The sequence below is a fragment of the Arachis hypogaea genome, chromosome 13 (assembly GCF_003086295.3).
Source record: "Arachis hypogaea cultivar Tifrunner chromosome 13, arahy.Tifrunner.gnm2.J5K5, whole genome shotgun sequence".
Taxonomy (NCBI): domain Eukaryota; kingdom Viridiplantae; phylum Streptophyta; class Magnoliopsida; order Fabales; family Fabaceae; genus Arachis; species Arachis hypogaea.
The window spans coordinates 119698761-119716756 of NC_092048.1; the positions used below are offsets into that span (position 1 = coordinate 119698761).

The following is a 17996-nucleotide window of genomic DNA, read 5'->3' on the forward strand; positions in this document are numbered from 1 at the left end:
GATTCTCTCATGGTCCAGGCTATCAGCAACATAAATATGCAAAAATGAACCCATCACAGCACAATTAAATAAAGTTTTAGAGTTTCTAACTAACTTAAGTTGATTTAGTTGTTAGTTCACTAATCCGTTTAAACAAGTATTGAAAATTCAAATTTTGTTTGCAATATCCATTAGGTAGCGACAAATTTTAATTTTGACAAATTAATCTTTGATTTTCCAAGTTGAAAAATACCGTAAGCAACCAAAAAATTTAAGAAATTTCTTTTCTTCTCATTACGATGCTAAATTTATGTAAAAAATGACAGTTTAAAAGTAATATACATTTCATTTTTTATATTTTTTTTAAGACCTTTCAATAAAAGTTCAATATAAATGTAGAGCATACAAAACCGTAAAATATGTTACAAGAAAAAAATAATAGTTACATAAATCTTTCTCATTTTCTTAATCTTTCAAGGGACAAAGATATACTTTTTGTATTAATCTTCAATTTGTTCTCTTTTCATTCTAAAACTTGATACATGTCTACTCTATTGATCCACCAGCACTGAATATGGACGATAACTTGCAAATCAATAAAAAACTTCGTACCATGCCACTAGTCAGTAGTTCCTCAATGATTTGCAATTTAGCTCTCAAAAGTTTTCCAAACTTTCACCTTCATCTCTGTCCTGGGTTTAAGATTCCAAAATCATTATCACTCTCCAATATGAGCATGCTCAATCAATTCTACTAGTCATACACTCTTCAGTTTAAATTATACATTAGTTAATCATTATCCAAAGATATAAAATTTTCAATATGATCTCTGCTGTAAAAAATGGTGCCTGGTGTATTTCATCAACAACAATTAATATGATAGTGTTAGTTTAAAAAAAATCAAATAAAAATAAAAAATTGAAACTTAAGTAATATATGCAGTTAAAAAAAATTAATGGTAATATAACTCTAAACCTTAATTTTAGATCTACTAGAAAGGCAAGTAGACAAACATAAAAGATTTTGTTTTGGACAATAACAATAGTAATAGTAGAAATCAAATTTTTGCTTTTGAACCTTTCCCAATCATTGCCTCCGATCAGAACATAGTTAAAAAATAAATTAATAAAAGAAAAATAAAGAACAAATTAAATAGCACTTCAAGGCTTAGTCACAGTATTATTACTCTCATTTAAGTGCATCTAGGTTCCAAGATTTAATAATGCAGCGGATTATTTCGATATATACTATTTAGTTATAGACAGTAAATTAATGAAGTATCTTTTCTAAAATTTAAATAGTAGAATATAAACTATGTAAATAATTTTATATTCGAACAAAAAGATACTTAAGACTTAACCTGAAGTGAATATTCATCCTGGTAATGTTTTAAACTTAATTAAGAATAAACAAAGGTTAACTGAGATCAAGATCAGGCAAATATATACGTTTAGGCTTCTTTGAAGGGATTTTAATACTGGTATATAATAAGTAAAATGTAGGATCAACAAAGTAAATAACTCAGAATTGAGGTTGGAAGTGATTACTGAATCCAAAAGGATTTGTGTAATAATGGGAAGTATAAGAAAGAATGATGCATGCCGTTCTAACCAAATCTCTAACTAATTAATTAATCATTTCTCACTCACAGAATCTATTGGCTAAGACTTCAATTGAATACAAGTCATAAAACTTTGGGCAGAAACATAATTCTATATGATCCTATGCAACATTCTAAGTAACATCTTTCCTCTTGGTAGCTCTGACAATCACAAACATAACTAAGGAGTTTGTTAAATTTGAAACACTCATAATGGGTTGTGGTGTTAAATAAGCAACTTAATTTGATTTACACAAAAAATAATCATAGTATTTTACTAATCAAACTATGTATGTGCCACCTTAATTAATTTTCTTGTTGACCAAACTGACACAAAACATTCTTGACTGTAATTCTCTTTTTTGTATGCTTACATCTCTGAATTGACTATGACCAATATGAATAACAAAATGCATGACATATCAACTTAGTTTCTTAGTTAGCATGAATATGCAAACAAAAACTGTACTCTAAATTGTTTTAACAAATTTAATGATTATGCACAATGCACAAAAGAAAAAGGAAACTTTAGGTAGATTAGAACTTCAACTAAAGAGAAAGGAATACAATACTTACCATTCCTTCAAATGCTTTCCGTACAGCAGAGTTGAGATCAACTTCTAATAAAATTGGAACTTTATCCTCCTCAAATTCAACTTCTGTCCACCTGTTGACACTGACAGCACCTGCACAAATTTAACTTATGGTTGTTTATACTTATTAAAAGTTATTTTAATTTAATTTACTAAATATAAATACTACAACAAATTCAACTTATGGTTGTTTATATTTATTAAAAATTATTTTTAATTTAATTTACTAAATATAAATACTACAATTTTTAAAAAATTATCTTTTAAAAATTAACTTTTATAATCTACTCTTGAAAAGTAAAAGTTTTAACTAAGTCTTTACTTAGGTAGACGATAGAACTAACCACTTCACTATTCTGTATTTTTCTTTTGTCTGGATATTATGCTGCCTGACTACCTGTGCACGTACTCCATACACACTAAAAAACTTATCCCGTCTTTATTTCAGGTCCATGGTTGCTGGATGGACTCGAATATGAGATGTCCAAAAATGAAAAGAAACCCAGTCCCCTAAGTAAGAGGGAAACAATACTCAAACTAGTCTTGCTAAGGCCTGTGCAAGTGTTACCTCTTGAAATAGTCACATTGTGGTTCAATTTCCAGCGATAGATGAGATTTAAACGTGTAGTATGTAGACTGCTAGTGGAATGTACGGCCCAAAAAATATCTCAAGAATCTTTGTCATTGACATGAGCCACATGATATTATGAAGCTTGGAGGTGATTCTGCATGTAACACGTCCAAACAATTCAAGCATGAATAGAGACAAAAATTAAATTATAGGCGTGGTTTATCTAGCTCTACCTTTTGCACTAGATGTAATATTGATCATGAACCCGTGGAAAATTGTCCTAGGGCCCAGGGACGGTTCTACGTACACGGGTGTGGGGCAAGCGCCCCCACTATAATTTAAAATTTTTTTAAGTAGTATATGATAATAATATTTATTTATCCTCATTAGATTATTAAATTTGACCCCACAATAATTTTTTATTCAACTTTTGGTACTTAATCGTCAATTTAAAAATTTTATATTAGAAATTCGTTAAAATAATCAATTCTCAAATTTAAACGAAATTAGTGTTCTTTTTTAAAAATCAACTTAAAAGAATATTATTTCTCTTCTTTTCAAATTAGCTTTAATTTTTGCAAAGCAACTGTATTAATTGAAAGAACTTTTTTAACTATAAATATCAATAAGAGTCGACTTCTAATTGTGTTAGGAAGTGAATTTTTAAATAATTATTTAGTAATATATATAAAAAGAAAGAAATTTTGATGGTAGTGTTAAGAGAAAAATTATTTAATTTTTTAAAATATAAAACCTAAAATAATAGAATTTTAAATTATATATTATTATTTAAATTACTATTTTATTATTGTAATTTATATATTAGATATTTTGAAGGCTAATCATATTTTACCATAATAAAATATAATCATAACAATAATCATGTTATATGTACATAAAAAATAATTATTTGTATAAAATATATATTAAAATATAAAATACATATTAAAAATAAGTTAAACAATACATATATTTATACACAGATATATAATGATTAATAGATAATTTAATATTTAATATTTTATATACACATATTATTTTTATTATAAAAATTATTATGATGTTATATAAATTTTGCCCCCACTTCCAAAATTTTCTGGATCCGTCACTACTAGGGCCTGTGAAAAGTCAAAAGCTATATGGAATGTTTTAAACTCTTCTATTATTGATAATATTGGCACGAGTTCCTTCTAGGATTGGTTTAGAAGGGGGTTTTGGTGAATATGAAAACATAGGTGCAATGACATTTTTAACTCAAATGACTCTTGGTCTGTTCACAAAGTTGCTGGCTAAGCAAGATATTTAGCTATGGAGTTAAAAAGGAATGTTGGTCAGAATTTGCTTTGCAGATCTCTCAATCAGCAGCTGTCCTAGGAACCTCCTTCGAGTAACTCTTTCAAAATTAATTATGATGTATTATTACTGATCGAACTCTAGTTGGTTTTGGTTGCATTATTAGAGATTCTAGCAAGGATTGGATCATAGATTGCTCTGGAGATCTTTCTAATTGGAGTGTCTTTCGTTGTGAATTATTTGCTATTTAAAGAGGATTTGTGTTGGCATGGGAGTATAGGATTAAGGAGATGGTTTGTGAGATGGATTTTCTAGATGTATTTTGTAGCTCTTCATCATCTATCTTCCAATTCCTAGTCTGGTAATGCTAATCTTATTATTAAGATTTAGGAGCTTCTCCTGAGACAGTGGAACGTTTGCTTTGATTAGGTGCTAAAAAAGGCAAACAAGACAGTAGATTGGCTAGCTAACTATGAAATTAGAAGTGCATCTGGTTATGTTATCTGGACTAATCTAGCAAAGGAGCTTTTGCATTATATTAGCTTAGAAGCTACGATAGTCCTCTAGTTTTTGTTTTCTTCCCTTTCGGAGTTTCTTGTCACAAAAAAAAAAAAAAAAACTAATGAATATTAAGTCGTATAGCTAACCTAATAAGATAACGCCTTTAATGCTTCGCAAAATAGACTTTTATATTTTTAAAAATAATTATATTTTTAATTAATTTTTGTATTTTATAAATAAAAAATTATGTATTTTTATTTATAGTTTTTAAAAGTTAATAATGATTTTAAAAATATTTAAAGGGATATTTTTAAATTTAATTTATATATCAAAATAAAAAATTTAAAATAATCTCATATATTAATAAATATAAATAAATATTATCATTTTTATTTTGATAATACAATATTTTTTATAAATTTATACCAACATACAATACAAAAATATCATATTAAAATAGCATTATTATTTTCCTAATAAATACTAAATTTATCGTCTTATTTATGTTTATTGTAGCCTATTTAAATTTAAACATTGTTTTATTAATTTGTGCTTATTAAAAACTTAATAATATAATCTATCGAACACGAGCGTTAAAGTTGCTTAGTTTTGATGAGTTATTTGGAAGCCGTAAAAATCAGGGCCCCATTTTATAAATTTTTGTTTTTGTCAGTGTTATGAAATGTTTAGTTTAAAAAAAAAAAAGAGTAAATAACTATTTTAACATTTAAAAAATTTTAATTTTAATAAAATGGACCTTAACATTTTTTTTTGACAAAATAATATTTCAAATATATATTTGGTATGACAAAATAACTTTAATATTCAGTCAACCATTAATTAACTCAGTCCACGGTTAATTTTTTATAAAATTACGAGTTAATAGTCAAAAACGTCTCTAAAAGATACATCGATCTCTATTTTCGTCCTCAAAAGATAAAATTAATCAAATTTGTCCCCCGAAGATATCCTACTTGGTCACGTTCGTCCTTCCATCATCTCCGTAGCTGAGTTGGCAAACAGCTACTAACGTGGGTCGTTAACTGCCAACGTGGCAGACAACCAAAACGACGCCGTTTTGGTAGAAGGCTCTCCTAGTCTTGAAACGTCGCCGTTCTTCTCTTCTTCTTCACAGTTTTTCTTCTTATTCTTCTTTGCATCATCTTCAATTCCCAAGCCTTGCAATTCATCAATGCAAGGTTCTTCTTCACCTTCCCCCAATTTAGCTCCTTCTCCAACCACAATTTCGTCCACAACCTCCTCCACTTCGCAGCTGCTACCACCAGAGACTTTCACCTCATCGCCGCGTTCTTCGCACCCTTTCTCGACGGCACATGCTCTGAACAGCTCGTTCTCCGGCTTGATCCCAATCACAGCATCGAAGGTTCCCTCGGCTGCGGCTGGCCATGGGTCGTTGACGCAATCTCCGGCGGTCTCGTCATCGTCATCGAAGAAAATCACGGCGGCGGACTTCACGGTAGCGGCTGCTTTGAGGAATGCAGTAACCCGTGTTGTTCTTTGGTTGACTCCATTGGAAAACCAGGTTCCAATTCCCAATTAGATTTTTTGTGATTTTTAAATTTTATGAAATGAAACCCTATTTGCTAAATTTCAGGGAGGAAGTTGTGCTATATTAGGCTCCGGAATGTGGCAGTGACTTGAAGCTCACTGTCTTTGGTCTAATGGCAGAAATTGTTGCATGAGAAGATTCAATTTGGGGTGATGAGACATTAATGACAAGAATTCCTGTAACTTCCACTCTTCCTCAGAAATAGCAGGAATTCCTGTTGAAATGTAATGGTGTATTGATTTGGATTGATTGAATGAGTAGATATTATTGTGTAGTAGTGTTTCAGCTCGGAGTTCAATTTTTTAACTTCACCTTTTGATGGCTAATGCTGCTATTGATACTGAATTTTCAGGAGAAGAACCTCCGGAATCGTTGTTTATGAAGGAATTGAAGAGGAGGGGCATGAATCCTACATCATTACTTGAGGATTACAAGCAGGGCAACTCTGGAGTTGACGAAGAGGTGGTTGTGAATGAACAAGATAGAGGTCTCCCGAGGAGAAATGTTGTCTCAACCGATGTAGAGAGGAGTCTGGAAAATCAGAGGGAGCGATCCATGGCGTTGAACAGTGAAGGTATTGAGGTTGATTCATTGTTAACATTTATCGTTCTTCAATACCATATTAAATATATATATCTGAGATTTTGCTGCAATGATTTCATTGTTTGCCAGTAGTTAGTTTATATTTGTCGGTCATGTGTTCCATTGTTTGCACTGCACCAAGGGTGTCTCATTTTTTAAAGAAAATAGTATTTCAATTTTTTTGTTGGGACATTTTTAATGAGTAACAATAAACAAGAGAACAAATTATGAATAGGGGAAGAGGAATACAGAAACTCGTTTATAACTTTAACTTGGAGGAGCATTTTTCTTGGGATTCAGATCGTTGATCCTCATAACCGTCACATTCTTTTCAGCTCTTTACTTGGTAAGATCTTTTCCTTTCAACTTCTGGATGACTCTTTTATGCAGCTATTTGCATGTTATTAATGCATATATTATCTTGGCCATTATGATTTTTCTTTCAGCCATTGACTGGTTAGTTATGACATGTTGGTCTTACACTAACCTATAATTTTGTAATATTGAATGCTGATGCATATAATCTTTTAGAGTAGGATTTGATGGTTTGGTGTGTACTGTGTTGCAGTATTTTGGACCAACTTTTGTCCATGATGCAAGTAAGATGTCACTATCACCTCCCCAGTATGTGGATCCTTATGCACTCTTAGAAGATGAAAGGATATCTCAGATAGCACCTCAGCTAAAATAAAAAGTAGCATTTTACATATTTAGGTTAGGAATCCCGTTACAGATATCAAGTTTCTGTGTACTTTAGCCTTTACTGATTAGTTTCTTTGTAAAATATCACCCTGGAACTTGTTACTTCTTGTGTATTGTGCATTCATCGTTGACTCCATTTTTTACAGTTACATTTTTCTTTTTGCATATATGAATAATATATGATATATAAATTTGAAATTTAAATGAAAGCTCATCAGGTGAAGCATTGCTAAATATTCTTTAATTTTCCTTGAAATGTCCGGAACCTGACAAACAATGAAGGGTTGACTAATTTCTAGAGATTTAATATGGTGTCTTAAGTAGGAATTTCTCTCAACATTACTTTTTGGACAAGCATATGAATAGTGCTCTTAAGAGGATCCTATTAAGGACTAGTTTGACTAATTTTTAAAATTTGAGGAATGAAAATGATTTATGACTGAACTTTCAAGGATTATTTTGATTATAAAAAACTTTTTTACATGTCAAGTAACACGTGGCATGCCACGTGTCACTGACCTGCCACGTGGCGTGCCATGTGTCACTGATCTGCCACGTGGCGTGACACATCATCATGCCGCGTGGCACTTAACGTGACACGTCATCGTCCAACTGACGAAAGGACTAACGTGACCAAGTCGTGTATCTTTCGATGACGATTTTGATTAATTTTATCTTTCGAGGACCGAAATGGAGATCGGGGTATCTTTCAGGGACGATTTTGACTATTAACTCTATTTATCTTATATTCTCTCTCTTCTATGTCACCACTTCATCATATCTTCATTGCAGTAGTTCCCATCAACAATCCATACCAGTTAAACTCTGCTACTCTCTCTGCTGCAATGCCATTTTCTCAACTTCTAACCTTTTGTACACAATTTCCAAGCACCTTAAGCACAGAATTTGTCCCAGTTTAAATTTTTGCTATCAAATCCATTTTCTCTTTTTCTCCTACTGCCATACTATGGCCTTTTCTTCCTTTTCTATGGCCAACCACAACCATCACAAGAAGACCTGAACTTCATCCCGCCAACAAATAAATATAATTTTTTTCTTGATAACCAAACGATTAAAGCAAATCTATAATAACAATTATGAATTAGCAGGTCCATAAATAGAACACAATACACTCCAATCTTTATTTCTCATAATCCAAAAAAATGACAAAGAAGCATTTGAAATTTGAAGAGAGACCCACAAAAAAAATCTTAAAAGGGTATGAGAGAGGTAAAGAATATACCTTGACACCAATAGTAGGGTGAATAAAAGAACTATCAAAAATAACGACGTGGGTTAGTGAGTGTTAGTCCTCTGTCTCAAAATATCATATTGAATTAGTGAGTGTTAGTCCTTAGCAGTGGTAGTTAATTTGTGCATTGTTATTTTTGATAAGGGTGAGAATAAAGTTGATGGTGGAAGTTGGGAAAATAGTGTGTTGATAGAGAAGAGAGGAGAGAGAAGAATAATATATTTATAATTTCATAACAAAAAGTGAGGACAATATAGTAATTTTATAACAATTTAATGATTGCTTAGATAAATTAATTGTTAATTATACTCTAGTATCACTTTGTCAAACGGAATATATATTTAGGGGATCATTTTATTAAAAAAATATGTTAAGATTTGTTTTGTCAAAATTAGAAATTTTCACGTATAAAAAATAATTATTTACTAAAAAAACAAAAAAGAATTACAAGGCTGGCCGTGTGTAAGAATGTCAATGGGGCAGGGGTAGAGTAGGGGTGGCAATATATACCCTACCTGCGGGTACCCAACCCGACTCCACCCGGTTGGGTAGGGTTGCCAATCCGATCCGCAGCGGGTAGGGTAGGGTGCGGGTAGGATTTTTGTGCGGGTTGAGCCTCAATCCTACCTGACCAACCCGCACCCTATATATGTATATGTTATATACTTATATAAAAATATATTTTAAGTGGATGCTGAACTAAAAACTTCTCACTAAATACAAAAGATCCTTAGTCATTAAAAGAAGATCATTAATTGATAATTTAATAAATTTTTTTTTACATAAAAGTCAGTTCTATTTTAAATTATCATCAAGTTATATAATAACGTTATATTTTTTTTGTAACCCGCGGGTAGGGTCGGGTACCCGCGGGTTAAGAGTGGGTAGGGTTAGGGTTGAGATATTCTCAACCCGCGGGTAAGGTAGGGTTGAGTTTATATAAAAATCTCAACCCGCGGGTAGGGTTAGGGTTGACTCCAAACCCTACCCTACCCTACCCATTGCCACCCCTAGGGTAGAGGTCGGGGATGTCTCTTGCACCTTGTCTCCGGATCCCAAAATTTTTTCGATATCTTTGCCCAATTATTTCTCATCATTTTTTTTATTTTCTGTAGTTTTTATGAAAATTTTCATTTCCCAATTTTTTTATATGATGAATTATATGATGTAAAAAGAAGAGAGTTTCTAACTTTCTATATCTATAGGTATATGTGTCGACTGATTAGAGAGCTTGACAAGTATTTAGAGGAGAAGTAAGGGACCTTGTTTTTTCTACAAGTGGTCAATTCAAAATTTTGACTGACTAATTATACTTATTAGAATTAAATTTAATAATATTGACAATTGGACCTCACCACAAAAGTTATTTTTTCTATTGATATTTAACAACTACAAAAAAAAGGTCAATTTATATATTTTATTTTATTTGAACTTTAAATCATCTTAATCTTTTAATAAATTAGCTTATTATTATTATTATTATTTTTAATTCATATTTATTATAAATTTATTATTGTTATTATTATTATAATAAATTTTGTTAGATCCAAATAAAAGACATTCATCATATATATTCTAAGCCAAACTATAATTTTAATGTATTTGATGTTTTTAGACATGTCAAAAATATTACTCACATATTACATAATTAGTCATACTTTCTTTTTTTATATATATATTATGAGTGTTCCGAGAGTCACTTGAAATTAGATTGTTTTTGGGTCTAGACATGAGGTTCAGACATCTTCTGATGTAGCGTCCGACTTGTGTTGGGCCGAAGTGCCGCGGTCCGAGTTTCTCGTAATGAGGTAAGGGGTGGTATCTGCAAAGGACTCTAATGCTTAAGTTAACAAGGGTTTAAGTAGGTTTTTAGTAGATTGGATCTTGAAAATACCTATGGTTCTGTCAGTGTATTTATAATAGTAAAAAGATAACCACATTTAGAGTAGTTCCACCATTGATAGTGGATGACCATTCCCTTTATCTTGAGAATTTGTTGAGATTTCCCCTCTAGATAAAGTAGAGAGATAGTAAGAAATATTTTAGGAGGTAGTTACTTATTCAAATAAGTAGGATTGAACTACCTTTATCGTTATTGAACTACCTTTATCGTTCTCGACCTCTATAAGGTCAGATAAGTAGATGAAGCCACCTTTTTGGGTGGACTTTTATGCTTATGGGCTTGCCTTTATGTTTTTAGGCCAGGGTATGAATAGTGCCCCTGCTTGTATTCGAGCTTTTATGAGTTCAGGCTCGAGCATTTGCGGCTTCAGTTTCCTTCGTCGGGTATACCGTCCCTGCAAAAAATATAGATTTTGTCCTCCTTTCTAAACACTTGTCAAGCTTTTCAATCAGCCAACACATATCTATAGGTGTAGAAGCTTTCCTCTTTCTACACCATAAAACTCACCTTTTCATATTCTTATAAAATTTCTTAATAAAAATTTTTTTAAAAATTAAAATAATAAAGTACATTAAAATAATATACAAATACATTTTGTCTAAATTCTAAAATAATAAATAAATTAAAATTTAATATCTAAATATAAATAAAAAATACATAATATAAAAAATAAACTAAATTTTAATACAAAATACATACATAATAGATAAAATTACTAAAATACCTATAATAATCTCTAAAATATTAAGGATAATTAAGTAAACTCATTATTTAAGAATCATAAGAGATAGAGCTAGATTCTCATTTGGTATTCGCAATTATTTCGGAGGAATTTCTCTCCTATTCCTATCACAGAAAAAGAGTAAAGTTCCAACTCGATCCTTGTCCAAAAAAATGGTACCCCTCAATCTTTGTCCCTGCTTTCCGTGAGACATGGCGGTCCTTATGTCATCTCCAATGTCAAGACCTAACGGAATTTGCGTATGTGGCAGTTAACATTGATGACGTGGCCGTTAGATGCTGTGCTGGCTAATTGGAGGTTGGACAGGGATCAATTTGTCTCTTTTTTGGGTGGCCAAAATGTTACCATTTTGCTAAACATATATGGTTACAGGAAATGATTCTCATCACCTAAACCCTTCCACTCTTTTCTTGGTACATCCCTTCTATGAACCCTAGAAAATAATGGCGGAGAGCGGTGAGCATTTGTCACTCTCAAATCGGCAAAGTGGAAGAGATGCATCTGACTCTGAAAGTTGGAGTCAGAATTCTGGCGCGACTTTGGGAGAAAGGAAGAAGAAGTGGGTTACCCCAGAATGTAACTGCGGTACTGATGCTATTCTTTTTATGTCTGAAATGGAATTAAACCCGGGTAGACTATTCTTTGGCTGCCCATGCTTCAAGGTAGTTTTTCTTTCCCATTTATTTAGATTTTGATCGAAAGGTTACAATATTTCTCCCAAGAGTAACAATCTTCCTCCCATGTTGCAAACTTCAGCACCTCATTGCAAATATTTTTCATGGCTTGACGAGTATGTTTCATCGTTTAATGAGGATGCCAACAAAAATCTTCATTTTGGTAGGCTGATGCAAAATAAAATTTATTTTGAAGGCCATAATAATGTTATTCATAACAAAGTGAAGGAGTTTGATGAAAGATTGGCTGGGTTAAAAGCTAAGTTATACAAATCTAAGGTGAATTTAATTCAAAGTAGATGCAATGGTATTGAATGTATTGTTATGACATTTGTTGCAGGAGTTGTAATTGCAAAAGTTTCCAAGGACTTTTGGTTAGGAAAGAGCAAAATTTTGGTTGTTTTATTTTGTAGAAATATGATTATGGTTGTAAGGATTGTAATAATGTGAAACAGAAAAACATAATATATGCATCAATGAAGATGAAAATTTATAGTTTGAAACATGACTGTGTTTAATTATTTAAATATACAGTTGCTAGACTTGGTATAATTAGTATAGACAATGACCAAACTATAAAATGGTAATATAAAGCAACAAGAGAAATTCAACAGAGTCAATTAAGGTAATAAGATCTTGACACATATTTATAGAAAATGATGTATCATTTCAGCTGTTGCAACCTAATATAATGACACAGAGTCAATATTGATAGTTTCAAAAGGCCACAATTTTGCCAAAGAGAACAATTCTAACAATAGCATGCATGAAAAATGATCTCAACAAAATACTGAAGATGAAGTCAAGTTTCTTTAAGGCTCCAAATAGTCACAATAGTAACTTCCAAAATATGCATATCCAAGTAAACTAAAAACAAAACAAATTCATAAGGTTCCTAACTAAGTCAACAAAACACAAACAACTATTTCAAAATCATCATTTCAATTTTCCTTAGGTGGCCTCACTCTTGGAGTGGCGATGAACTTCAAGATTTTTGAGGCAGTCCCAAAATTTGATGTGGCAATTGTCTCTGCGGATACAGTATTGTTCGCAGAGGTATTCTTGGGACGAGGAGCCTAAACCCTTGAGTTGGAAGTGTTGGAGCCATAGATGTGAACAGTGGTCCTTGTATTGGTGTGAATATGCATGTAGGTCTAAAAATCTGTTGTTTTTCTCGCACATTTAGCATTGGATTCATCTGCATGTTATCTATCACAGGTTGGTCCAAAAAGTAACAAAATTCAACATTATTAAAAATTATAGTAAATGTATTTGCGGTTTTGGGTTAACATGTAAATGTATTTAGGGATGAATAGTATACATCCTCCATATTAGGTGCAAATTGTGAAAGAGGTATTTTCTCACTTTGGTATGTGCCAATTTGCCCTTCTTTCGGGTGCACAAAATTACTGTAGGTGCCTCACGTTGATAGGCCATGATTATACCTGCCAACTGTCACACATTGCAGGTGCACGTTTGTTGCTGTAGGTTGACTCCAACCTTGTGACTTTTACAGTAGACTTCAAAAAGTAACCTGTCATTGTCACCAGCCCACACAACTCTCCACTTTTGACTTTTTGGCTTGGTGAAATCATCCAATCTTCTTTGCTGCACTGGTGCCAACTTTTCGACATGATTGTCTAATTTTTTCTTATGTGTTGCCATCTTTCGCATCAGATAACATCTCAACTCTTCACACATTGTCAGTATGGGCTTTCCTCGAGATGCAACGATCTTCGCGTTTCACACTTCGCACATATTATTGAGATATTATCCATTTTGGGGCCATGAATGAAGAACGTTTTCGTCAAACACCAGGATCAAACCTTCCCATATACTCCCATGCTTCAACACTAACTTTCTTTAACTTCTCCATAGATGCCTTAAATTCAATTTGAGTAGTGCACCCTGTACATTTTCATACTAACTACTTGGTCTGCTGGTCTTTAAAATGTTTAATAAAATTTTTCTATATGTGTAACACATAATTCCTGTGATGAGCCAGAAGTATAACCTCTTTCAATGCTAATGCCAACCCCTTTTTCAACACAACAATACAAGAAAATTAAACAATCAGATTTTAATAAGCTGTAAAACAGTTATACAAATATAAACGTAAATTAATTTACCGAAGTCACATTTTGTTGATTTGAAATGAAGTTCCAACTTCTTTCAGTGCAGTCCCCTAATCTTCTTGAAGTAGTGTCAAAAATCACTTCCATGTTTCTTTACATTCATTTGGTACCACAACATATGCAATAACATAAAAATAGTTATTGCCATCTTGTCCAATTGCACTAAGGAGTTGTCCACCATAATAGCCCTTAAGAAAGCAACCATCCAATCTGATTAGAGGCCTAAACCCGTCTTTAAATCCTTTTTTGCACGCATCTATGCTGATATAAAACTTATCAAACAATAGGAGAGACTCAGGCTGAGGAGTTACTTCCATCAAAGCAGTTGACCCTAGGTTACTCCTATGTAACTCCATGAGATAATCGCGAATTCTTCCATACTGTGCTTGCTCATTGCCAATTACTTCCTCCCTTCCTGTCTTTAGAACCCTACTAATCATTTTTTCACTCAACTGAATATTATAGTCTTCAATTATGTACTCCATGGCCTGCTTAGATTTCAAATCTGGCTGGGTAATTAACCTTTTAACTAACTTTGAAATAACCCATGACCTATCAACAAGGTTACTACAGAAGTCCCTCCCACAGTTATGCTCACCAAAGAGAGTTTTTACTTGAAAACAACCATCATGGCTGTTCCATGATGTCAAGATTAACCAAGGACAATTTGAATTTGCACATGCTACTCTTACCCTTTGCTTATCATTCTTTTAAGTACATGATATCCTTACCCTCATATACGAAGTAGTCTTTCAAAGTATTTTTGAAATTCTCCATGGAAACAAATGTCTGACCAACCTTGAATTCAACTTCACCATACTCAGTCTCCTCATTAAATGCATCATACGCAATCCTACCCTCATCTTCAAATGACATTGGGCTATTAAATGTCTCACTTTAATATTCATAAGGTTTCTCATAATCAGAGTCCAATTCCTCACTAACTTAATCAATATTCAGATTCTTAACACATTTCTCCCCAAACCTACTACTAATTCCCTTATTGCCACCACCTACAGACCCATTATTCTCGTCATTATGCAGTCCATCCTTAAGAATATGCTTTCTTCTCACTCCAGTGTACTTTTTAGAAGCCCTTCTCTTTGAACCATTCGGCCCAACCCTATCATCATTAACTGGGTTAGATTTGTGAACTCCTTTTGGGCCCTGATCAGTCTTCTTCTTAGGTGAAGCCTTCTTCTTCCTCTTATTAAATTTTTTTCTCTCTGGTTTACTATCTTCACTGCTGGTAGAATCTTCAAACCCAGGAGGAGGAGACTTGTAAGTCTCATCCTCTGCACTCTCTTATCCATCATCTGAGGATGAGGATGATAAATCACTCAGCACAACTTCAACCTCCAGAACATCATCAACAACCTCAGGAATACTAATTGGATGATCAAAGTATAAGTAAGATTCATCAGTCTCCTTGTTTTTGCTGATGTTATCCCTCATTTGATTTATCTCAGCATCACCCTTGAGAAGATGCAACCCAGTTTTTATATCAGGTGCAGTCATGTCAAGCCAATACATGCTTTTATACTCTCTATATCCCAACTCCTTAAATAAATTCTCCAAATCAAAGAAGTTAATGAAATCTAAATTCATGAGTAGATATCTATGCACCTTTTCATTAACTTAATTTAATATCCCATCTGAGTTCCTCTTAAAAGAACCTCCATAATTAAACACAGGAACTATCATCTCATCCATCTACATTAAGATTAATTATAACAAAAAATAAGATATGTGAAAAAATCTAATTATCACAACCATTTTAGTCAAAACAACATAATTATTCAAAGTTCCATTCAATCATGCAGAGTTCAGCTCAGTTCAATGATGCAACAATGGAGAACAATGAAAAAAAATTCATGCCAATCCTTCAATTCACCCTAATCTTGTGCAAAACTCTTTGCATTAACTAAGGACAAAATAAACAGATACAAAATGCAGCTTCCCTAAATGAAAAAGAAAATTAGACAACTTCCATGTCTGCAACATCGGAAAAAACAAGCACAACAGTTCAAATTCAAAAAATTTTTTAATACCCTAACCCCATTGTTTACCTTTGCAGTTTCCACCTTCAACTTCTATCGACGCCGTTAACGAGTCCGTTACTGACGCCATCAGACCCCTTTTCTCGCGTCTTGTCAGCAGTACAGTCAGAGATCCACTCAGGAACACCACCACGTGCACCGTCCCAAAGTCGTCTTTTGGAGGGAGAAGAGGAAAAGATTCTAGGGTTTTCTGTAAATAGAGGTTAGGAATTCAGGGATATATAGAAAGCCAATACGCACACTCAACAAGCCATTTTCTCCATTTATAAAACAACAACGTTTCGGTCAAAAAATAAGGACAAATCGATCCCTGTCTAAATTTCAATTGCCATTATGGCACTAAACAGACAGATCCTCGACACATCATCAACGTTAACTACCACATATGCAATTTCGTTAGGTCTTGACGCTGAAAATGACAGAAGGACCGCGATGTCTCACGGCAAGCAGGGACAAGGACCGGGGGTACTATTTGTTTAGACAAGGATCGCTATGTCCTTTAAAAAAATAGACAAGGACTGGGTTAGAACTTTACTCCACAAATATTCGTTTTCAAACCCACATTGGAATCAATATTCACAAAAATCCCGCACCTTGCCACCCCTAGTCATGTGACAATGGGTAAAGAGTAAGAGATGACAAATATATACATTTGTAAGGACCCTTGTAGTATCATGAGACTAGACAATTCCAGACGTACATATTCCACAAGCGGAAGACGTTTTTTTTTTATGAAAATAAGAATAATGTTATGCTCTAGTATTTTAATTTTTTGGTATTTTTTAGAATTTTAATTTTTTGATATTTTTTAGAATAGTTGAAGGAACTAAAATCAGAAAGTCTAATTTTTTTACTTCAAATTTTTTTATTTTTTAAAAATAAAAATCGAAGAGTTCAATTTCAAAAAATAAAGAGTCTAATTTCTATACCCAAAAATCAAAGAATTTGATTTCTATACCTCCTACAAATTCAAGAATCCAATTTATGCACTCTAATAAAACGGTATCACATTCGATATTAACAACTTAGCAGTCTATACTCCGAAAAAACACCGTTACTAACCCAATAAAAAATAAAAAATGACAAAGGACATTTGAATATATATAAAAAGTTGAGTAAACTACCATTTGTACCCACGAAAGTTGAAAATGCTAACATATCTACCCATAAAAAAAAATTACCATTTGTACCCATGAAATATGGGTTTCGCACAACAAAATTATCCAAACACTAAAAAATTACTTAAAATCCCTAAATTACCCTTATCTTCACCACCACACCACCTCATTCACCTAATCACCTTTCTAACCCTAACCCTCTTCACCTTGCCACCACCCTTCTTTTCCTTTCTAATCTCAAATCCCACCATCCCCCCTTCACCCACCACCACCCCTCAAGCTCTTCACTCAATGGTGGCTCCCGCTACCTCCCGCAACCGTCACCGAAATCCTTGCCCTTGTTCACGGATTTACCGACGAATCCAGATGGTTCCTCCAGCTCACTGCCATCTACTTCGCCAAGGCTGGATTCGCCACCTGTGCCATTGACCATCAGGGCCACGGCTTCTCCGACGGCCTCATCGCCCACATCCCTTACATCAACCCCGTCGTCGACGACTGCATCGCCTTCTTCGACGAATTCCGCTCTCGCTTCGATCCTTCTCTTCCTTCCTTCCTCTACTCCGAATCCCTCGGCGGCACAATCGCGCTATTAATCACTCTCTGCTGCCGCGACTCGCCGAAAAATGTCTCATCCACGAACCGAGCGCGAGCTCTGATTATGGTGTCGTCCTCTTCAGGGGTGAAGGCCTGATGCTCCACCTGCGGGGAGACACCATCG

General features: G+C 33.4%; 1 protein-coding gene across 1 annotated transcript; it reads left to right on the plus strand.

The window, feature by feature from the left end:
• The first annotated feature begins 6425 nt into the window (after window positions 1-6425).
• On the plus strand, window positions 6426-7380 carry LOC112736002 (uncharacterized). The gene is made up of 2 exons (XM_072210843.1): window positions 6426-6681; window positions 7226-7380. The coding sequence occupies exons 1-2, from the start codon at window positions 6426-6428 to the stop codon at window positions 7378-7380; spliced, it is 411 nt and encodes a 136-aa protein (XP_072066944.1).
• Window positions 7381-17996: the final 10616 nt, after the last annotated feature.